This window comes from Hyperoodon ampullatus, assembly GCF_949752795.1.
Source record: "Hyperoodon ampullatus genome assembly, chromosome: 8".
NCBI lineage: Eukaryota > Metazoa > Chordata > Mammalia > Artiodactyla > Ziphiidae > Hyperoodon > Hyperoodon ampullatus.
Window position 1 is genome coordinate 11,608,133 of NC_136921.1, and position 17,607 is coordinate 11,625,739.

Here is a 17,607-nt window from a genome sequence, read left to right on the forward strand (position 1 = left end):
CCAGCCCAACTTGATCATAGTTGACAGTAAGTCTTAATTTTTTTAGGAGATGAAGAAAAGTCTCCGAGCACCTCAAAATGAAGTCAGATTAGAAGGGGATTGTTATGTTAAGGAGGTTACTGTCTCCACATACCCTGAAGAAAAGGAAGCAGCAGTAAAAATGTGGGATCTTCTAGGACTAGATCCAAATTAGAGATTGAGAGACGCTGAAGACTTCACAGTAGAATATGAAGGATCCCTGGTGGGAGGGCTGTGGACTTTAAAGAAAAAAAAAAATCATTATCTCCCTGCCAGCAAAAAGAGAAAGGAACACATAGATCCCAAAGTAATTTAGGTGGGTGGCTTCCCATCGCAAAGGTGTTGGTGGTCTTTGGGGTTCGTTCCAGGTCACATGGGCTGGCTGGTCACCCCCGTGGTGCACATGGCAGTGTATGCCCAGGGCCCGTGTGATGTGCCCCCCGTGTGTGCAGATAGCACAGCTGGGTCTGGCCTGAGGGGTAGGAGGCACAGGGAGACTGCACCCTGCCTGGGGCCACCGTGGCTCAGGAGTGACGCAGAGGCTAAAGCTCAGGGTTCACCTGCTCCATCTGCTGTGTCAGCTGCAGTTCGCCCTCTGAAGAGTGCTCCAGGGCATCCCAGGCCACCAAGGAAGTCTCCATGGTAGATGTAGCTGCTCCAAATCTCTGCTGATTCATACAGCCTCTCATGTTACTTGTGCCGTCTTCATTGTAGATTTCGAGTCACGGTAGCCAGAGAGGCTGACTTTTGTTTGGAGACTGTCCTTTTTTTTTTTTTTTCTCCTTTAACCTATTGCCCTTTAACCTTTTTTTTTTTTTTTTTTCTCCTTTAACCTATCAGGCTGACTTTTGTTTGGAGACTGTCCTTTTTTTTTTTTTTTCTCCTTTTAATCTATTGCTCGCACAGTGTCCTTGTACCTTTTTTAAAACAGTGACGGAGCATGTGTGTAATGTGTGAGAATTACTGCCACAGGAGCAGCTTTGGAAATGATTATCTTATTTGGAAAGTGCAGAAAGGGGAAAGAAAAACATCTTCTTTCAAAAGTGCCAACTCAGAAAATCAACCTGATTCATGTCTTCAGGTTAGATTCAATGAAGCAAAGGGAAGCTTAGAGTACTCTTTAGGAGGAGGATAATTTTATGAAGTTCAAGTGGAATGATAAGTGGTCAAGTAGCAAAAAAAAACAGCCTGTTCCAGAATGGTGCGTTGCCCTGAAGGCTGTGGTCCTTCCAGATAGAATAGGTGTTCTATCATGACGTAAACAGGTGTGCTTATGAGGGATGCCATTCAATATTTAGTCTTATTCTTTCCTCTGAAACTTCTAACCCAGTGGCTGTATCCACAGCAATATAATGTAAAATGTGGTCATATATATATACAGTTGACCCTTGAACAACATGGTTTTGAGTTGCTTATTTACAGACTTTTTTCAATACTAAATACTCCAGTAGTACCCAAGCTGGTTGGTTGAATCCGTGGATCCAGAATCATGGATAGGGTGAAACTGCGGGCACAGAAGGCCGACTGTAAGTTATACTTGGATTTTCAACGGCGAGGAAAGTAGGCACGCCTAACCCCCCGTGGTTCAAGGGTCAACTGTATTGATATATTCCAAACAGAAGTTTTGGAAAAAACAGGCATACTCTGCAGTGAGCTTTGATATTTAATGTTTTTCTGAAACATTTTTTTTAATCCTGTTGGCAACCCACTAAAATTGTTTGATACTGACAATCTGAAAAACACTATTCTAAAATAAATTTGAATTGGAATTTTGAGGATATAGCCAGACACTCTCAACACAGTGTAAGAGGAAAGATTACTAAACTTGTAATTAGAAAAACTGAGTCCAAGTTCAGGTTTTAATGTTGGTTAAATGTGAAAACCAGCACAAATCTTATTTCCTCTGGCCCTCAGTTTCCTTATATATAAAACAAGGACAATACCACCTCCTCTATCTACTTCACAAAATTGTCAAAGAAAAGTTAAAATAATTTGCAGCCATTGTGGAAAACAGTATAGAGATTCCTTAAAAACTAAAAATAGAGCTACCACATGATCCAGCAATGTCACTCCTGGGTATATATCTGGAAAAAATGAAAACACTAATTCGAAATGACACCTGCATCCCAGTGTTCATAGCAGCACTATTTATAACAGCCAAGACGTGGAAGCAACCCAAGTATTCAGCAACGGACAATTGGATTAAGAAGATGTAGTAGGGGACTTCCCTGGTGGCACAGTGGTTAAGAATCCGCCTGCCAATGCAGGGGATACTTGTTTGAGTCCTGGTCCGGGAAGATCCAACATGCCACGTAGCAACTAAGCCCATGCACCACAACTACTGAGCCTGCTCTCTAGAGCCCGTGAGCCACATCTAATGAGCCCACGGGCCACAACTACTGAAGCCCACATGCCTAAAGCCCATGCTCCACAACAAGAGAAGCCACTGCAACGAGAAGCCCGTGCACCGCAACGAAGAGTAGCCCCCCCCCTTGCTACAAATAGAGAAAGCCCGCATGGAGCAACGAAGACCCAATGCAGCCAGAAAGGAAGGAAGGAAGGAAGGAAGGAAGGAAGGAAGGAAGGATAAGTTAACATGTTAAAAAAAAAAAAGATGTGGTTTGTATATACACAATGGAATGTTACTCAGAATGAAATACTACCATTTGCAGCAACATGGATGGACCTAGAGAATATTATGCTTAGTGAAATAAATCAGACAGAGAAAGACAAATACTATATGATATCACTCATATGTGGAATCTAAAAAATAATACAAATGAATGTATATACAAAACAGAAACACACTCGGACATAGAAAACAAGCTTGTTTTTACCCAAAGAGAGAGGGAAGGCGAAAGGGACAAATTAGGAGTATGGGATTAACAAATACAAACTACTATATGTAAAACAGATAAGCATCAAGGACCTACCATATAGCACAGGGAACTGTTTTCAATATCTTGTAATAACCTATAATGGAAAAGAATCTGAAAATATATATATATATATATATATATATATATATATATATATATATATATATATAAACTTAATCACTTTGTTGTACACCTGAAAGTAACACAATATTGTAAATCAACTGTACTTCAATTTAAATTTTTAAAAAAATTTTCCAAATGTAAAAATTGTAGAAAGAAATTGCATAAGTAATTTGATTATCATAGTCATAGTCATGATGACAGAAAGAGCAGCATCTCCTCAATAAGATAAAAACAAAAGATGATAACTGGTACTTCCAAGCATTGTGAGACCAGTAGCCTCAGGCTTCTCCAATAAGAGAGAGAGGATTTGGGCGGGACCCAGGTTGTTCAGTTGGAATCCTAGAGCCCATATTGACAGCGCTTTTTGGGGTAGCTGACAAGGAAATGAGAAGAAGAAAATGTCGAGATGGTGGGCATGGTGCCACGGAAGTAGGAGGCATCTACCCCTTAGGGAAAAGTAAGATAAACTTGGAGCCAACAGACCCAACCCTGAACTCAGCTTTAAACTTTTTAGCTGAGTGGCCATGAGCTCTGGGGAGGTTCAGTTCCCACGTCTGAGAAATTGGGGGCCATATATATATATATATATATATATATATATATATATATATATATATATAAAATATATAATATAGTTGCTTTATATAATTATTTGTCTCTAATCCTTAGAACAATCCTAATTTTATATAAATTTTGTATATATAATATATTGTATACAGATCTTCCTTGACTTACAAAGGTTAGGGTTAGGCCCCAATAAACCCATCAGAAGTTGAAAATATCCTAAGTCAACAATACATTTAATGCACCTAACCTACCAAACATCATAGCTTAGCCTCACCTACCTTAAACGTGCTCAGAACACTTACATTAGTCTACAGTTGGGCAAAATCATCTACTACAAAGCCTGTTTTATACTAAAGTATTGAATGTCTCATGTAATGCATGGCATACTGTACTGAAAGTGAAAGGCAGAATGGTTGTCAGGGTCCAGAAAGATGGTGTGTCGGTTGTTCACCCTGATCGCCTGGCTGAGTGGAGGCTGCCTCTGCCCAACATGACGAGAGGGGATGGGACAGATGACGTGTCACTAGCCTGGGAAAGGATCAAAATTCAGAGTGCAAAGTACACTGTCTACTGAAGGCATGTCACTTTCGCACAATCATAGAGTCAAAATATCCTAAGTTGAACCATTGATAAGCTGGGGATTACTGTATTACATAATATATAATTATAATTAATTATATACCATATTATATAAAAATATATTGTATTTTATATGTAATATGTAAATATATATAAATATATTTTATGTAATATATAAACTATATATTATATATAACATAAATATATAAATTTATAAATTTTATAATATATAAATTATATTTATATATAATACAAATATATTATAAATATAATATAAATATAACTTATGGATATATAATATAATTTGATATAACATAAATATATAATAAAATATATTAACATTATATTATAATTTAACATAATATATATAAATGTATAAAATGTATAATAAAAATATGTATACATATTTAAATATATATTAATCGCTGTGGTGACTGAAGGAGGCAGAACCATGGTGCTTTGTTCAGCGCTGAACACAGACACTGTCAGATAAGCAGTTTAGGTTGGATGGGACAGGACAGGTCACAGACGGAGTGCTGTGTGCACGTCAAGGGGATAGTGGGTGGGACAGGATTGGAGAGTCTTATCTGAAACGTCGGAATCCCCTGAGGATTCCTCCACCTGTCCTGGACTCTCCAGGGCGTAGAGGTCCAGCAGAGAATTTGGGGGTAACAGGTGTATGTGTAGGTGTGGGGAAGCTCCCTGGATGATTTCCTCCCCTTCCCCCACCACACTGTGGCATGGAGCTACTCAGCCCAGTGCATGGATAAGGGAGGAGGGGTTCTTGGGCCTCTGGCATCAGACTCACTCAGCGCCTATAAATGCAGATGCCCAGGCCTCACCGTGCCTACTGAATCACACTTTAGGGCTGGAGTCCCGGAAGCCATATTTTCACCAAACCCCCGGTGATGATGATGTGAGTCAAGTTCACAGTCGTAGTAACTGGCCAGGGTTGAGAAGGGCTATGCAGTGAGGCAAGTGCTTGACAAGGAGACCCTGGGTAGAGGGTGGGGGGAGGGAGAAGAACAGCCAGACATCAGCAGCCCAGAGTGTCAGAGTCTCCCAGGGGGCAGCAGGCAGCGGGTGGGGACAGGGGCCGTGGCCCTGGAGGCTGAAGAATCGCCAGCAGGTGAGACAGGGTCTCAGAAAGGGTGTAGGAGCTCCTGCTGCTGCTAAGCCAGGAGACTCCAGCTGCTCTACTCAGCCTTCCTCGGTTAAGGGACTCCTGCTGGTGCTCGCTTAGATGTCTTCTTTCATTTTCTCTGGCAGAAAAACTAGCTTTGGAGCATGTGTCTCTTTCTGTGGGAAGGGGCTGGAAAAGGAGGAGGGAAGGAAGCCCAGCATCCTTGGGCTCACGCATGACCCCCTCACTCAGGTGTTTCTCAGTTGTTTTCAGCTAAACCCAGACACCCTCCCTCATTTTCTCCACATTAAGCCCAAATCACAGTGGGGCCTGCCACGTGGAGAGAGCCGAGGGAGGGAAAATGACATGTTTGAGCGGCAGCTCTGTGCCCAGCAAGGCGCCAAGTCCCTGCCAGGTATCAAAGCCCTTGGTACCCACAAACAGTCCACACATGCAGGTAGCATTGTTATCCCACTTTACAGACGAGCAACTGAATGCAAGGTGCTTGTACAGTTGAAAACCTCCTTGGCCTTTACCTGATGCAACTAGGAAGGGCCCTCAGGAGATCCAGACAGAGCTTTCCTGCTTCTCAGAGGTTCATCCCCTTCCTTCTACGAGACTTACTGTGTGGAGAGCTCTTCTAGGCACAGGGATAGAGCAATGACCCAAACAGACAAAAGGCTCTGCCCTCCTGCTTACATATACTGTCTTTCTCTGCTTGACCTTCCCAACTAAATCCAGTGGGGCAGCACTATTAGAACAGCTCTGTCTATGGCCCTGGCACGCTGAACGCACCCCATCTCACCTGATGTCGGAAGCTAAGCAGGGTCGGGCCTGGTTGATATCAATACTTGGATGGGAGGACAGTTATCAGATGGAAAAATAGATGATCCAGGGGTCTCTTAGCAGCCCAGGGGCCACAGGCATAGTCCTAGGTCTCTGAGATGCACAGAGAGGACAATGACTTGTGGAGTTAGTCCACGGTCAGCAGATGGAGAGAATGTTCTAGATGTAGAGTCAGCAGATGTCACCCCATTAAGACTACCTTTTGAAAGATGGCCAAGTCTCAGTAATTGCCTACCCAGGATAGCCCTTTCTATAAGAACATTACTCACAAACCCTGGTAGCAACTCAGGAAGAAGATAAATCCCGTGCATTCTAGGCTGAGGCAGGAGGTGGAGGACCGTCAAATCCAATACGCTGTTGGCAAGAAGTTCACATTGTCACGTTGCTCACATTGTTGTAATCTACTTCCATGTCCATATCCTTCCCCTGATCTCTGTGCAGCCTCATCAAGGGTTTTGTTGACAGAAACAAACTTATTTAACTTAAGAGAGGAACGACGCAGCTGTCTGGGACCACCTTGTGAATGGGTCGGGTGGGTGGCAGGCCAGTGGTGTGACTCAGCAGGCCCCCCACCTCCTCAGCCCCTAGCAGAGTTCCCACCCCACCCAGGTGACTTGCTCTTCTGGAGTGAGCATCATCTCCCCTCTCTCTGGCCCACTTTCAACCTGTAATTGCCCCTGGAAGCTCTGGGTATTAAGCCATACTCTCCAGCATGAATGTGTTCATAAGAACACTTCCCTCACTGTGGGGAGAGGATGTCATTAGGTTAATAACAGAAGCCAAGGAAGAAGGCCACCAGAATGAGGCCAGGTGGAGCAGGTGACAGGACCCTGGAGCTGGGAGCCAGGAAGACCTGGATTCAAATCTTGACCATGTGGTTTGAAGCCAGGTGTTGGACATCTTGGATCTCCCATATCCTCACCTGGGAATTTGGGAAATTATTGTGTGTTATAGTTATTATGAGGATTTAGTTAGATTAGATACAGAAAAGCATCATACAGCAGGTTAGTTTCTTTCCTAGGACTTATCTCAGAGAACTTAAACATGCCCAAGACCACCAAAAAATGTGTCCCCTTTACAAAGTAAAGCTTGATCCAAACTATGAAGGCATAAGAGTGAGTTTTCCCGTTGCACATTGTAATCCACATGAAAAAGCAAGATGTTTTCAAACGTGGCCACCATAAAATAAGGGCTTTGTTGTTCTTGTTTATCTGTGCAGTGATAAATGAGATCCTCTACTGGAGTTTTTGTCTGAAATTTGAAGTTCAAGCAATTTTATTTCCAGGTTAGGAAAAAAGTATGAACTGAGTATGAGCTGTTAATGAGCTACCTGCCCCACTGAGTGGTGTGAAACTTCAGACTTAGAGATGAGATGGGCCCAGTCAAAAAGAAAGCAGAATAACAGTCTAAGACGTGACACCTTCTATTCCCAGCCCAGAGTTAGCACCAGGATGGAAAAGGGGGGAAATATGGAAAAGATGGCAAGTCAGAGCTTTATCCAGTTTAATTTTTTAACTGAAGAATTATAAATTCTCAGATCATAGACCCCTAACAAAAATAACTTGGAGGTCTATTATGTGTCAAGCGCAATACTAAGCAAGGGAGAATCTGATGGAGGGAAAAGTTGTAAATAAATACATTCACTGTATTAAGATTTCTGAGTCAGAAGTTTCCATGCAAAATAAAGTGTGCAGACAGAAGAAGCCTTGACCAACTCAGTCTCTGTTCTCTTGGTTTTGACCTCCTAGAAGGTCATGTCCAGACAGACCTCGTTTTATTGCACTTGACTTTATTGCCCTTCACAGATACCACAGTTTTTACAAATTGAAGATTTTTGGCAACTCTGCCTGGAGCAAATCTATCAACACCACTTTTTCAACAGCATTTGCTCACTTCGTGTCTCTGTGTCACATTTCAGTAATTCTCACAATGTTTCAAACTTTTTCATTTTTATTATGTTTGTCATGGTGACCTGTGACTAGTGACCTCGGATGTTAACACTGCAAAAAGGTTACAAGTCACTGAAGGCTCAATTGACGGTTAGCGTTTTTTAGCAATAAAGTATTTTTTAATGAAGGTACGCACATAGCTTTGTTAGACATGATGCTGTTTCACACTTAATAAACTACAGTACAGTGTAAACATAATTTTCATATGCAGTAGGAAACCAAAAAATGTGTGCTATTTGCTTTATTGTAATATTTGCTTTGTTGCAGTGGTCTGGAACCAAACCGGCAGTAACTCTGAGGTGTGCCTGTACACCAGTAATTCACTAGCCAATGTTTTACTTACTTTTAAACATCCACTGGCCCATCGTTTACCAATTATTAGTAGCTACTTATTACCATGTTTATGATGGAGAGCACTAAAGAAGTGGGACTCTTCCCCCAGCAATAATGAGTAAGAAGTTTGTTGGCAAAGGAGGGATGACTGATTCTCCTAAGGAATATTTGAAAGCAGTTATTCATCACTCACCTTTTCAGGTCAGCTTCAGATGGATGAAACTTTGTCCTTTCATTAAACATTTAGAAATGAGATTTTCATGACATCCAGGATGCCAGAAAGAATAAACATCAGTTAATTTTTGTTTTGTTTCCATTTGATCAGCCATGAGTTGTTTCCAAACTTCAGTGAGCCATTCCTGGATTTATCCCACTGTGATCCTCTGCCTGTTTGGATTTTTCTCCATGATGAGACCCTCAGAACCCTTCCTTATGCTGTATTTATCTGGGCCAGATAAAAACCTGACCAGTGAAGAGGTGAGTTAATATACATACATACCTTGATGTGGTTTAATCTTACAGGACTCAAACAAGGACCTAGAGTGAGGTTTTCATTCAACTGGAAATAAGATTAACACACTGACCTCAATGAATCCCATCTTCATAGTATGTGTTTTTTATAGAACTGTTCAAACTACTCTTTCCTCCTCACACTTGCAAAAATGGGAAAACAAAACACATTGCATGTGTAATAAATATTTTCACCTTTGTAGACTTCTAACATTAGGCTTAATGCGTGGGAACATGTCAAGTCTTCATTGATTCTATTATACTAATCCTAAAATAAAGTCAATGCCAGGCACAGGATCTAGTCCTAATAAACTTTTAGCCTGCTGGGGTATAAGCAGAATCTGTTTAAAAATTGTAGCATTTCTTTAGGACACTAACTCTGCTTTGAAAAACTATTTATCAGCAGGTGAGACATTAACAGCTTTATCTCCCAACTTTATCTTCCCCAGAAGTCCCAATTCTCTTACTCAAAGGATCCACCTCTTTTTTTTTTTTTTATGACAAGTGCAACAAGAAAGTGCACTGACCCAGTCGGAGAATTACCCTGGGCTGGTTTTATAGTCTCCAGCCATAGCTAAGAAAACACTGTAGAGTGTGTAGCTTCACCTGAAAGGCTCACTGATGCTGCTTTATTTGTTGATAAGGTGGTATGGACGGAAGGGCAAGCTTATTCTGCTGTAGTGTAAAATCACTTGGGGGCAACTCTGCTTCAAATTTTCCCAGATGGAAGCATGTCACTATTAAGACAAAGCAAACAACAGATAGACATCCAGAATCAACCAGTGAGCCCCAGGGGTCTGCTTCCTTGACCACTATGGACCAGCTGGACCTCAAAGGTGCAGCCCAGTTACATTAGCCTTTCAAATCACTGAACTTTCCCCTGATTGAAACAGGAACCCACTGAGGTTGCTGGAGAAAGCAGGGGGGCACAGAACAAACTCTAATGCAGCTGACCTGCACCTGTACCCATCATGCCCCAAAGATCAACAACTTCTTCAGTCCTTTCTGTGAATGAACCTTGAGGTGCCGTGCATTTCTGACTAAATCCATGAGATGACCCATATTAAACTGAGGCCAGAATTGAGTAAGCAGAGACAAATCTGTAGAATTGGAGGGAAACGGGGTTGGGAGCCCAGCAAATTTGGCCAAGAAGGAGAGAAATGCATTGCTTGTTCCCACACCATAATTCTGCAAGATGATTTACTCTGTGCTGTCTTCATGTGGGTGTTCATCCAGACTTGCAAGGGCTGAGATTTTTGTCATAATGATGAATCACATAAAGGTAAAGGTTGCTGGATTATTCTAACACTGTAGCTGCTTTATCTAGTGTTGTTATCTCTGAACAAGAAGAGAATAGTATTTTTTAATAGCCTGAAAAACCCACAAGTGTCTGTTGAACAATTTTTAACTAGTTTACAGGCACACCTCAGGGATATTGCAGGTTTGGTTCCAGACCGCTGCAATAAAGTGAACATTACAATAAAGCAATCACACAAATTTTTTTAATTTCCCAGTACATAAAATAGTTATGTTTTCACTCTACTATAGTCTATTAAGTGTGCAATAGCATTATGTCTAAAAAAAGTATATACCTTAATTGAAAAATACTTTATTGCTAAAAAAACGCCAAAACAGTTACAATAGTAACATCAAAGATTACTGATCATAGATCACCATAACAAATATAATAATAATGAAGAAGCTTGAAATATTGCAAGAATTACCAAAATGTGACAAAGACATGAAGTGAGCAAATGCTATTGGAAAAATGGTGTCAATAGACTTGCTCAGTGCAGGTTGCCACAGACCTTTAATCTGTAAAAAACAAAACAAAACAAAACACGGCATCTGCAAAGCACAATAAAGCAAAACACAATAAAATGAGGTATGCCTGGACTCTAGTGTACATACTATTATAAATTTAATATAGTTCAGATTGCACATTAAGCCAATATATTCTTCTACTAAGACGCATGTAAGTATATGAAGTGGGTTTTTTGTGGGGGGGTAGGGGGGAGCTCTCCTTTCCTACTGGTTTCCTTGAAAATCAGTTTTCTATTGTGCTTTCTCATAATATGAAGAATACCCTATTTGATTGGATGCAGAGTTTTGTATCGGGCAAGCGACATGTACCTTAGTAACACACAAATCTGAGAAAGGTAACCCTCCTCGCTTCCTGGTGCTTCATGGTCACAGGATCCATTTTTCAACTCTGCAGATCACAAATGAGATCTTCCCCGTGTGGACATACTCATATCTGGTGCTGCTGTTCCCGGTGTTTATCCTCACCGATTATGTCCGCTACAAGCCAGTCATCATCCTACAAGGGATTAGCTTCATCATTACCTGGCTGCTGCTCTTGTTTGGCCAAGGAGTGAAGACCATGCAGGTTGTAGAGTTCTTCTATGGGATGGTCACTGCCACCGAGGTGGCCTACTATGCCTACATTTACAGCATGGTCAGCCCAGAGCACTATCAGAAAGTGAGTGGCTACTGCAGGAGTGTCACGCTGGTGGCCTACACGGCGGCCTCAGTGCTGGCCCAACTCTTGGTATCCCTGGCCAGCCTATCGTACTTTTACCTCAATGTCATATCCTTGGCCTCTGTTTCCATGGCCTTCCTTTTCTCACTTTTCCTACCAATGCCTAAGAAGAGCATGTTTTTTCATGCAAAACCCAGCAAAGAAGCTCCTCCAAAGCCACCAGGAAAGGATGCTGTCTTAGAGGAACCTCAAAAAGATCACGAACCAGGTGGACAAGAAGTATTCACTGTTTCAGGGAACCCATATGATGGCCAGTGGAGCAGCCCAAAGCCAGAAAATGTAGCTTTGAGAGTTTTTGTGCAGTGGTTACAAGATTTGAAGGAGTGTTACTCCTCAAAACATCTTTTTTACTGGTCCCTATGGTGGGCTTTTTCCACAGCAGGTTTTAACCAGGTTTTGAACTATGTTCAAGTCCTGTGGGATTACAAGGCACCAGGCCAGAGTTCCGTAATATATAATGGAGCAGTAGAAGCTATTGCAACCTTTGGAGGTAAGTAAACTTTGATCTTCCTTTGATGGGCTACCCCCCACTAAGTTCATTTCTCCAGTGGCTAAATTCTCCATGGTGGTAAATTAGGTCTGTTCAGAAGGCATATAAATCTTTTCCAGGAATAGAGGGCAGTGGGACAAAAAGAGGGACATGACATTTCTATTTAATGTGTTGCAGTTACTGGTAACTCAAGGGCTCAGAATTCAGCACCAAGTGATTACATTCTAGCCAGATTCCTAAGATTCCATTTCATCATCAAGAAAAGTGTTAATAATGCCCCCTGTTCTTTCAGGATTGTTTTTAATATCAAAGAGAACACAGGCATCTTGTATATAAACAAGGTGTTTTTATTATTTTAGAAAATGAACTGAACTATTAAGACTTCCAAATTATCACTGGAAGTGTTTATGTTAATAAAGAATTTGATTTAGCTAGTGCCCATCTTTAAGCAATTGCAGGCTCTACACCACAAATTTTCAAAATTAGCTTTCTTATGAGATTTAAATCAGAAGTGGAAGATGTTATGTGAGTCAGGATTCTAATATCAGAGGAAAATCTGCCTTTGAAGTTCCCTCTTCAATAAATATTTATATCCTGGCTAATAGAAACTTAAATTCAACTAAGACTTTGAAGGTATTTTTCTAGGAAGTAGGAGATTTCCACACCCTCTTTTACATAAATTTTCAGAGACCTAATGTGGTGTCTGTTTTATTATTGTCTTCCTTTTAGGAGATTTCAGTTTAACTCCTGGAAACCAAGACTGTATTAGAGTTAGTTCACTGAAATTATCTCTCCTACATTCCAAATTATGGGAAGAAAAGTAACTTTATTTCTTTTGCAGTGTGGTTCTTGCCTAGATCACATGTGGAAAAGTTAATCAAATCTCAGTAATTTGAAACATAAATATCTCTCACTTTGTTAAAGAGAACTATAATTGCTAACCCTAATTACTGTCAATTATTCAATCTCTTAAACTCTGTAAATTGTTCACCCAAAACCTCAAGTAAATTAAGCCAGATCTTGAAGACATTAAGATGGAGATTAGAAGTAAGATTAAGAAAGATTAGTAATAAAGACTAAAACTTACTACCTGATGCAATGTATCTGTTACCTATCACTGAGAAAAACAATAAAGAAAGGCAAATATGAACAAGCTAGGTGTACTGCCAGAGCAGTTGTTTCACCTTTATCTTTCCCTGCCCTGAGCATGTTGTATTAAGTGACTGAGTTTATGTATCATTTCTCCCAACTCTGTGGGTGGTTAGGAACCTTTCTAGTTCCTCTGCATAGAACAGTGCTTGGCATGTAGTTGATGCTAATTAAAAGTGTGACAACTAAATGACTGAAAAAATAGAAATTAAAGAGAGTAGCCAAAGGAAAACATGCTTGAGAAATGGATAAATCCCCATTTAGGTAGATCACACTATTTTCATGAATTGGGAAAGCAGTATGTTTATCTTTCAGAATTACCTGAGACTTGAGTTCTTAAGAGAGCATGTTGATGTTTCCCATGAGCAAAGTCAATACGTTGGATCTTCCTTAATGTTTCTCCTTTAGGGGCCCTGGCTGCCTTTGCAGTGGGTTATGTGAAAGTCAACTGGGATCTTCTGGGAGAGTTGGCTCTGGCCATCTTCTCGGTTGTCAATGCAGGCTCTCTATTTCTTATGCATTACACGACCAACATATGGGCATGCTATGCTGGCTATTTGTTATTCAAGACTGGCTATATGCTTCTTATCACCATAGCAGTGTAAGTATTACTAAGCATTTCTTCCCACTCCTAAAACTAAACCATATTCTCTTTTCTGTATTCCTGTAATTCTTTTGAGAACTTTGGAAGGATTTTAATCAATTACAATATTAAATGTTGACTACTTCATATTAAATTAGGCACAATTTAGCCATTTTTCATTTAATTGCTCACCAAATGTTGCTAATATTAATCAGCAAGGAAAACAAGTTCTGTAAGTTCATAAACCAAAGGCAATGATACATTGTCAGGTTGTGATTTTTATTTCAAACAGTTTGCCAATTTGCACGGTGTAAAGCAATTTGATTTTGAATGATTAAGTTTAGATTACACCTCTGATTTCACTTGGTTGCTTGAGTAATTCCAGGCATATACTTTTGTATGAAACAAAATATTTTCAGCAAGATGGATACTGAAAAAAGTAGATGCAAAGACTACAAGAAACTATGAATCCAGAGATCATTTTTTTAATGATTAAAAACATTTGGTTTGGGACTTCCCTGGTGGCACAGTGGTTAAGAATCCGCCTGCCAATGCAGGGGACACGGGTTCAAGCCCTGGTCCGGGAAGATCCCACATGCTACTGAGCGGCTGGGCCTGGGCGCCACAGCTATGGGAGCCTGCGCTCTGCAGCCCACAAGCCACAGCTACTGAGCCCACGTGCCACAACTAAAGCCCGCGCACCTAGAGCCTGTGCTCCACAACAAGAGGAGCCCCCACTTGCTGCAACTAGAGAAAGCCTGCACGCAGCAACGAAGACCCAATGCAGCCAAAACTAAAAATAAATAAATAAATTTAAAAAATTTTTGGTTCTATATATAAGTGCAGAGAAAGCTGACTATAGGATATATGCTTTGGTATTAACCAAAAGAGATAAGAAACATTTGAATTTCAAATCACAAGAAAGAAGTAGAGCCAAAAGCTTTATAAAGTTTTGAGTTTTAGTCTGTGAAAAATGCTTGATAAGTAATTGACAAAACACGGAAATGTGGACCCTGAGAAAAGATCATGAAACAAAGGAAAGAGATGAAACTTGAGGCAAGTTCATTTTTTTCACCAAAGGTTATCTGTTTAATGTATCAAACTCATGTGTCTTGAGTTTTTTTTAAGGCGAGTATATTGTTAAGGTAGGATGACATTTTTTCTTTTCACTTTAAGAATATTCAGAACCCAAAGCCTTTTACCTGCATTCCAAGGAAGACCTATAAATAATATATATCTGCCAGTCTTTCAAAAGTGCTTTGTAATAAGATTTCAAATCTATATAATTATTTTTAAAAAGTTTCTTATGAGATTTAAATCAGAAGTGGAAGATGATTCCAATTCCAATTCCAATTCCAATTCTGGCCTCAGTTTAATATGGGTCATCTCAAAGGAAGAACATTTAGGTTTAATTTCTGGAACCATTAAATTGGATAGGAGGAATTTTGCCATATTTCATTTAAGTATATTTTAATTCAGCCTTTAAGTATATATTTTTTCCTTGTTCTGCCTGTTTGTCTATACTGGAGGAGATTTAGACCAAAAGTGCTGTTAACAAGACACTGCTTTCTCTTCATTTTCTTTTAAAGATAAGAATCCCATGTATGTTCTCGTTAAAAATCTTATTCTATTTTGAATGACAGGTTTCAGATCGCAGTTAATCTGAGTGTGGAACGCTATGCCCTGGTGTTTGGAATCAACACCTTCATTGCCCTGGTGATTCAGACCATTATAACCGTGATCGTAGTAGATCAGGGAGGATTGGGGCTGCCAATCAGCATTCAGGTAAGCTGCAGTACTTCCATTTTCCTATTCACGCAGTTGGGGGGGATGTAGAATAACTTGGTCATCTCAAAGGGTTTTTTCAACCTTACCACTGGCAGTATTTAATTTCTTGAATTTCTTGGCTAGGCAAATTTTAAAATAAACCATGCCTTAGGACTTTCATGGCAGTCCAGTGGTTAAGACGTCACCTTCCAATGCACGGGGTGCAGGTTTGATCCCTGGTCAGGGAGATAAGAACCCACATGCCTCGCAGCCAAAAAACCAAAACAAAGAATGAAGCAATATTGTAACAAATTCAAAAAAAGACTTTAAAAATGGTCCACATCAAAAAAAAAAAACAACTTAAAAAATAAAATAAAGTAAAATTAACCATGCCTTTAACTATCAACTGTAAAACCAAGTAGGTTTTGAGCAGTAATCACTATAGGTTAGCATTTGCCTTTGGTCCCTAAAACCCCATCAGGTAACACTCTTGCCTTCATGTCCCCCTTATGTCTCCTCTTTCCTCCGTGGTCCAGTACCACAATATACTAAGATGCAACTGGGGAGGGGTACATAGCTGCAGAGTTCACTTCTCTTTTAAGTCTCTCAGAGTACTGAGAGACTTAAAATGTGTCCAATTTCACATTTTACATGTGGATCTGAAAAAAAGGGGATAAGGCAGGTAAAAAAGTAACCTCCGTGTCAAAACTTCATTCCTGGAGACATTATATATAGCATTGCACTATCCTCCAAACATAGACATGTAGATCAGTGGGATTTAGTGCTTTTTTCACTATTGGTGGCATGTGCTAGAATTTGAATCCAAGCAACCCTGACTCCAGAGCCCACACTCTTAGTTACTGCATTGCTTACCCTTTCATGCCTGGTTCTTCTAAGAGGGGAAAAGAGAGTATTGTGCAAATCTAAAAGAACCATATTAAGATCCTGATTCTCGGTTACCTCATAATCCAAGTAAATCAACAGCATCACTATGTATTATCAATAACATAGATAGTCATATTTCATGTGTGTCTAATTAACTCTGTTTTTCTCTAGTTTTTAGTTTATGGGAGTTATTTTGCAGTCATTGCTGGCATTTTCCTGATGCGAAGCATATTCATTATCTACTCAGCCAAATGCCGAAAGACAGTGCAGAGCTCTGCTACAAGTCAGAATCCATATGGGTCACACCCAGAAGAACCAAAGAACAACTAATGAACAAGGCTCTAACCTCTGTCAACCACTACAGCCTCTGAGCAAGGACTCTGCTGGTCACAAAGTCACAGAGTGCCATAAATTGACACACTTCAGAAGTCTGGATTCCAATGAATCTTTTCAGAGCCAGGAAAGTTCAGCTTTGGACCAGATATCTATGTACCCAGCTGAACTGGATGCAGCTGTTCAGGTATACCAACTCAATTAAACAGCCTATGTTGGGGAACCCCAGTGAATAACAATGACTGGAAAATTCTGGTTTTGATTGTTTGCAAGGACATGCAAGTGGCATGGAAACAAACCATGAGAAAACTCCAACCATTCTAGAGTTTGATATTCCTCATTTGTGAGCAGAAATACTAACTGATATTTGTTTTATTTTACCCAAAACAGGCAACACAATGGAGTTTTTTTCTCACATGAGCCACTGTCCTTCTTCTTCCATTAAGTATATTTCTTTAAAACTTACAGTTCCTTGAGAGAATTATAGGGTTTGGTCCCATTTCTAAGGAATCCTTTTCTCTCCTGATAACACAGTATTATTCACAAGCTATTATTTGATAATATCACCACTTAATTTTTTAATCATTACTCCTCACTTTGTGCTCTACTGAGCTTTGTTGTTGAAACTCTACCTCAGGAATAACTCCAGACACTCCTGTGTGGCCACAGAATGACATTCATGCCAATTCCCAGTGGCCCCAGGAGAGGCAATGAGCTTTCTTCTATCATGACCCCAGACAAGTGTTTTAATGTCATGTCAGTGTGATGTCTGCCTAAAACAGAAAAACTTAAGTAGAAATTTTCAGGGATTTCTAGAAATATTCATAAATAAGGAAACACTGATGGGGGAAAACACCTAGTTTTTAGATGACAGAGATTGTGCTAAATAAAATAAATTTGTGTAAAAATAGTAAAGAGTTTTTCTGATTTT

At 40.1% G+C, this 17,607-nt stretch overlaps 1 protein-coding gene across 1 annotated transcript; it reads left to right on the forward strand.

The window, feature by feature from the left end:
- Positions 1–8,744: 8,744 nt before the first annotated feature.
- On the forward strand, positions 8,745–16,673 carry SLC19A3 (solute carrier family 19 member 3; the record flags this gene model as incomplete). The annotated part of the gene is made up of 5 exons (XM_079710663.1): positions 8,745–8,894; positions 11,146–11,959; positions 13,517–13,709; positions 15,335–15,476; positions 16,515–16,673. The coding sequence occupies 5 exons, from the start codon at positions 8,745–8,747 to the stop codon at positions 16,671–16,673; spliced, it is 1,458 nt and encodes a 485-aa protein (XP_079566789.1).
- Positions 16,674–17,607: the final 934 nt, after the last annotated feature.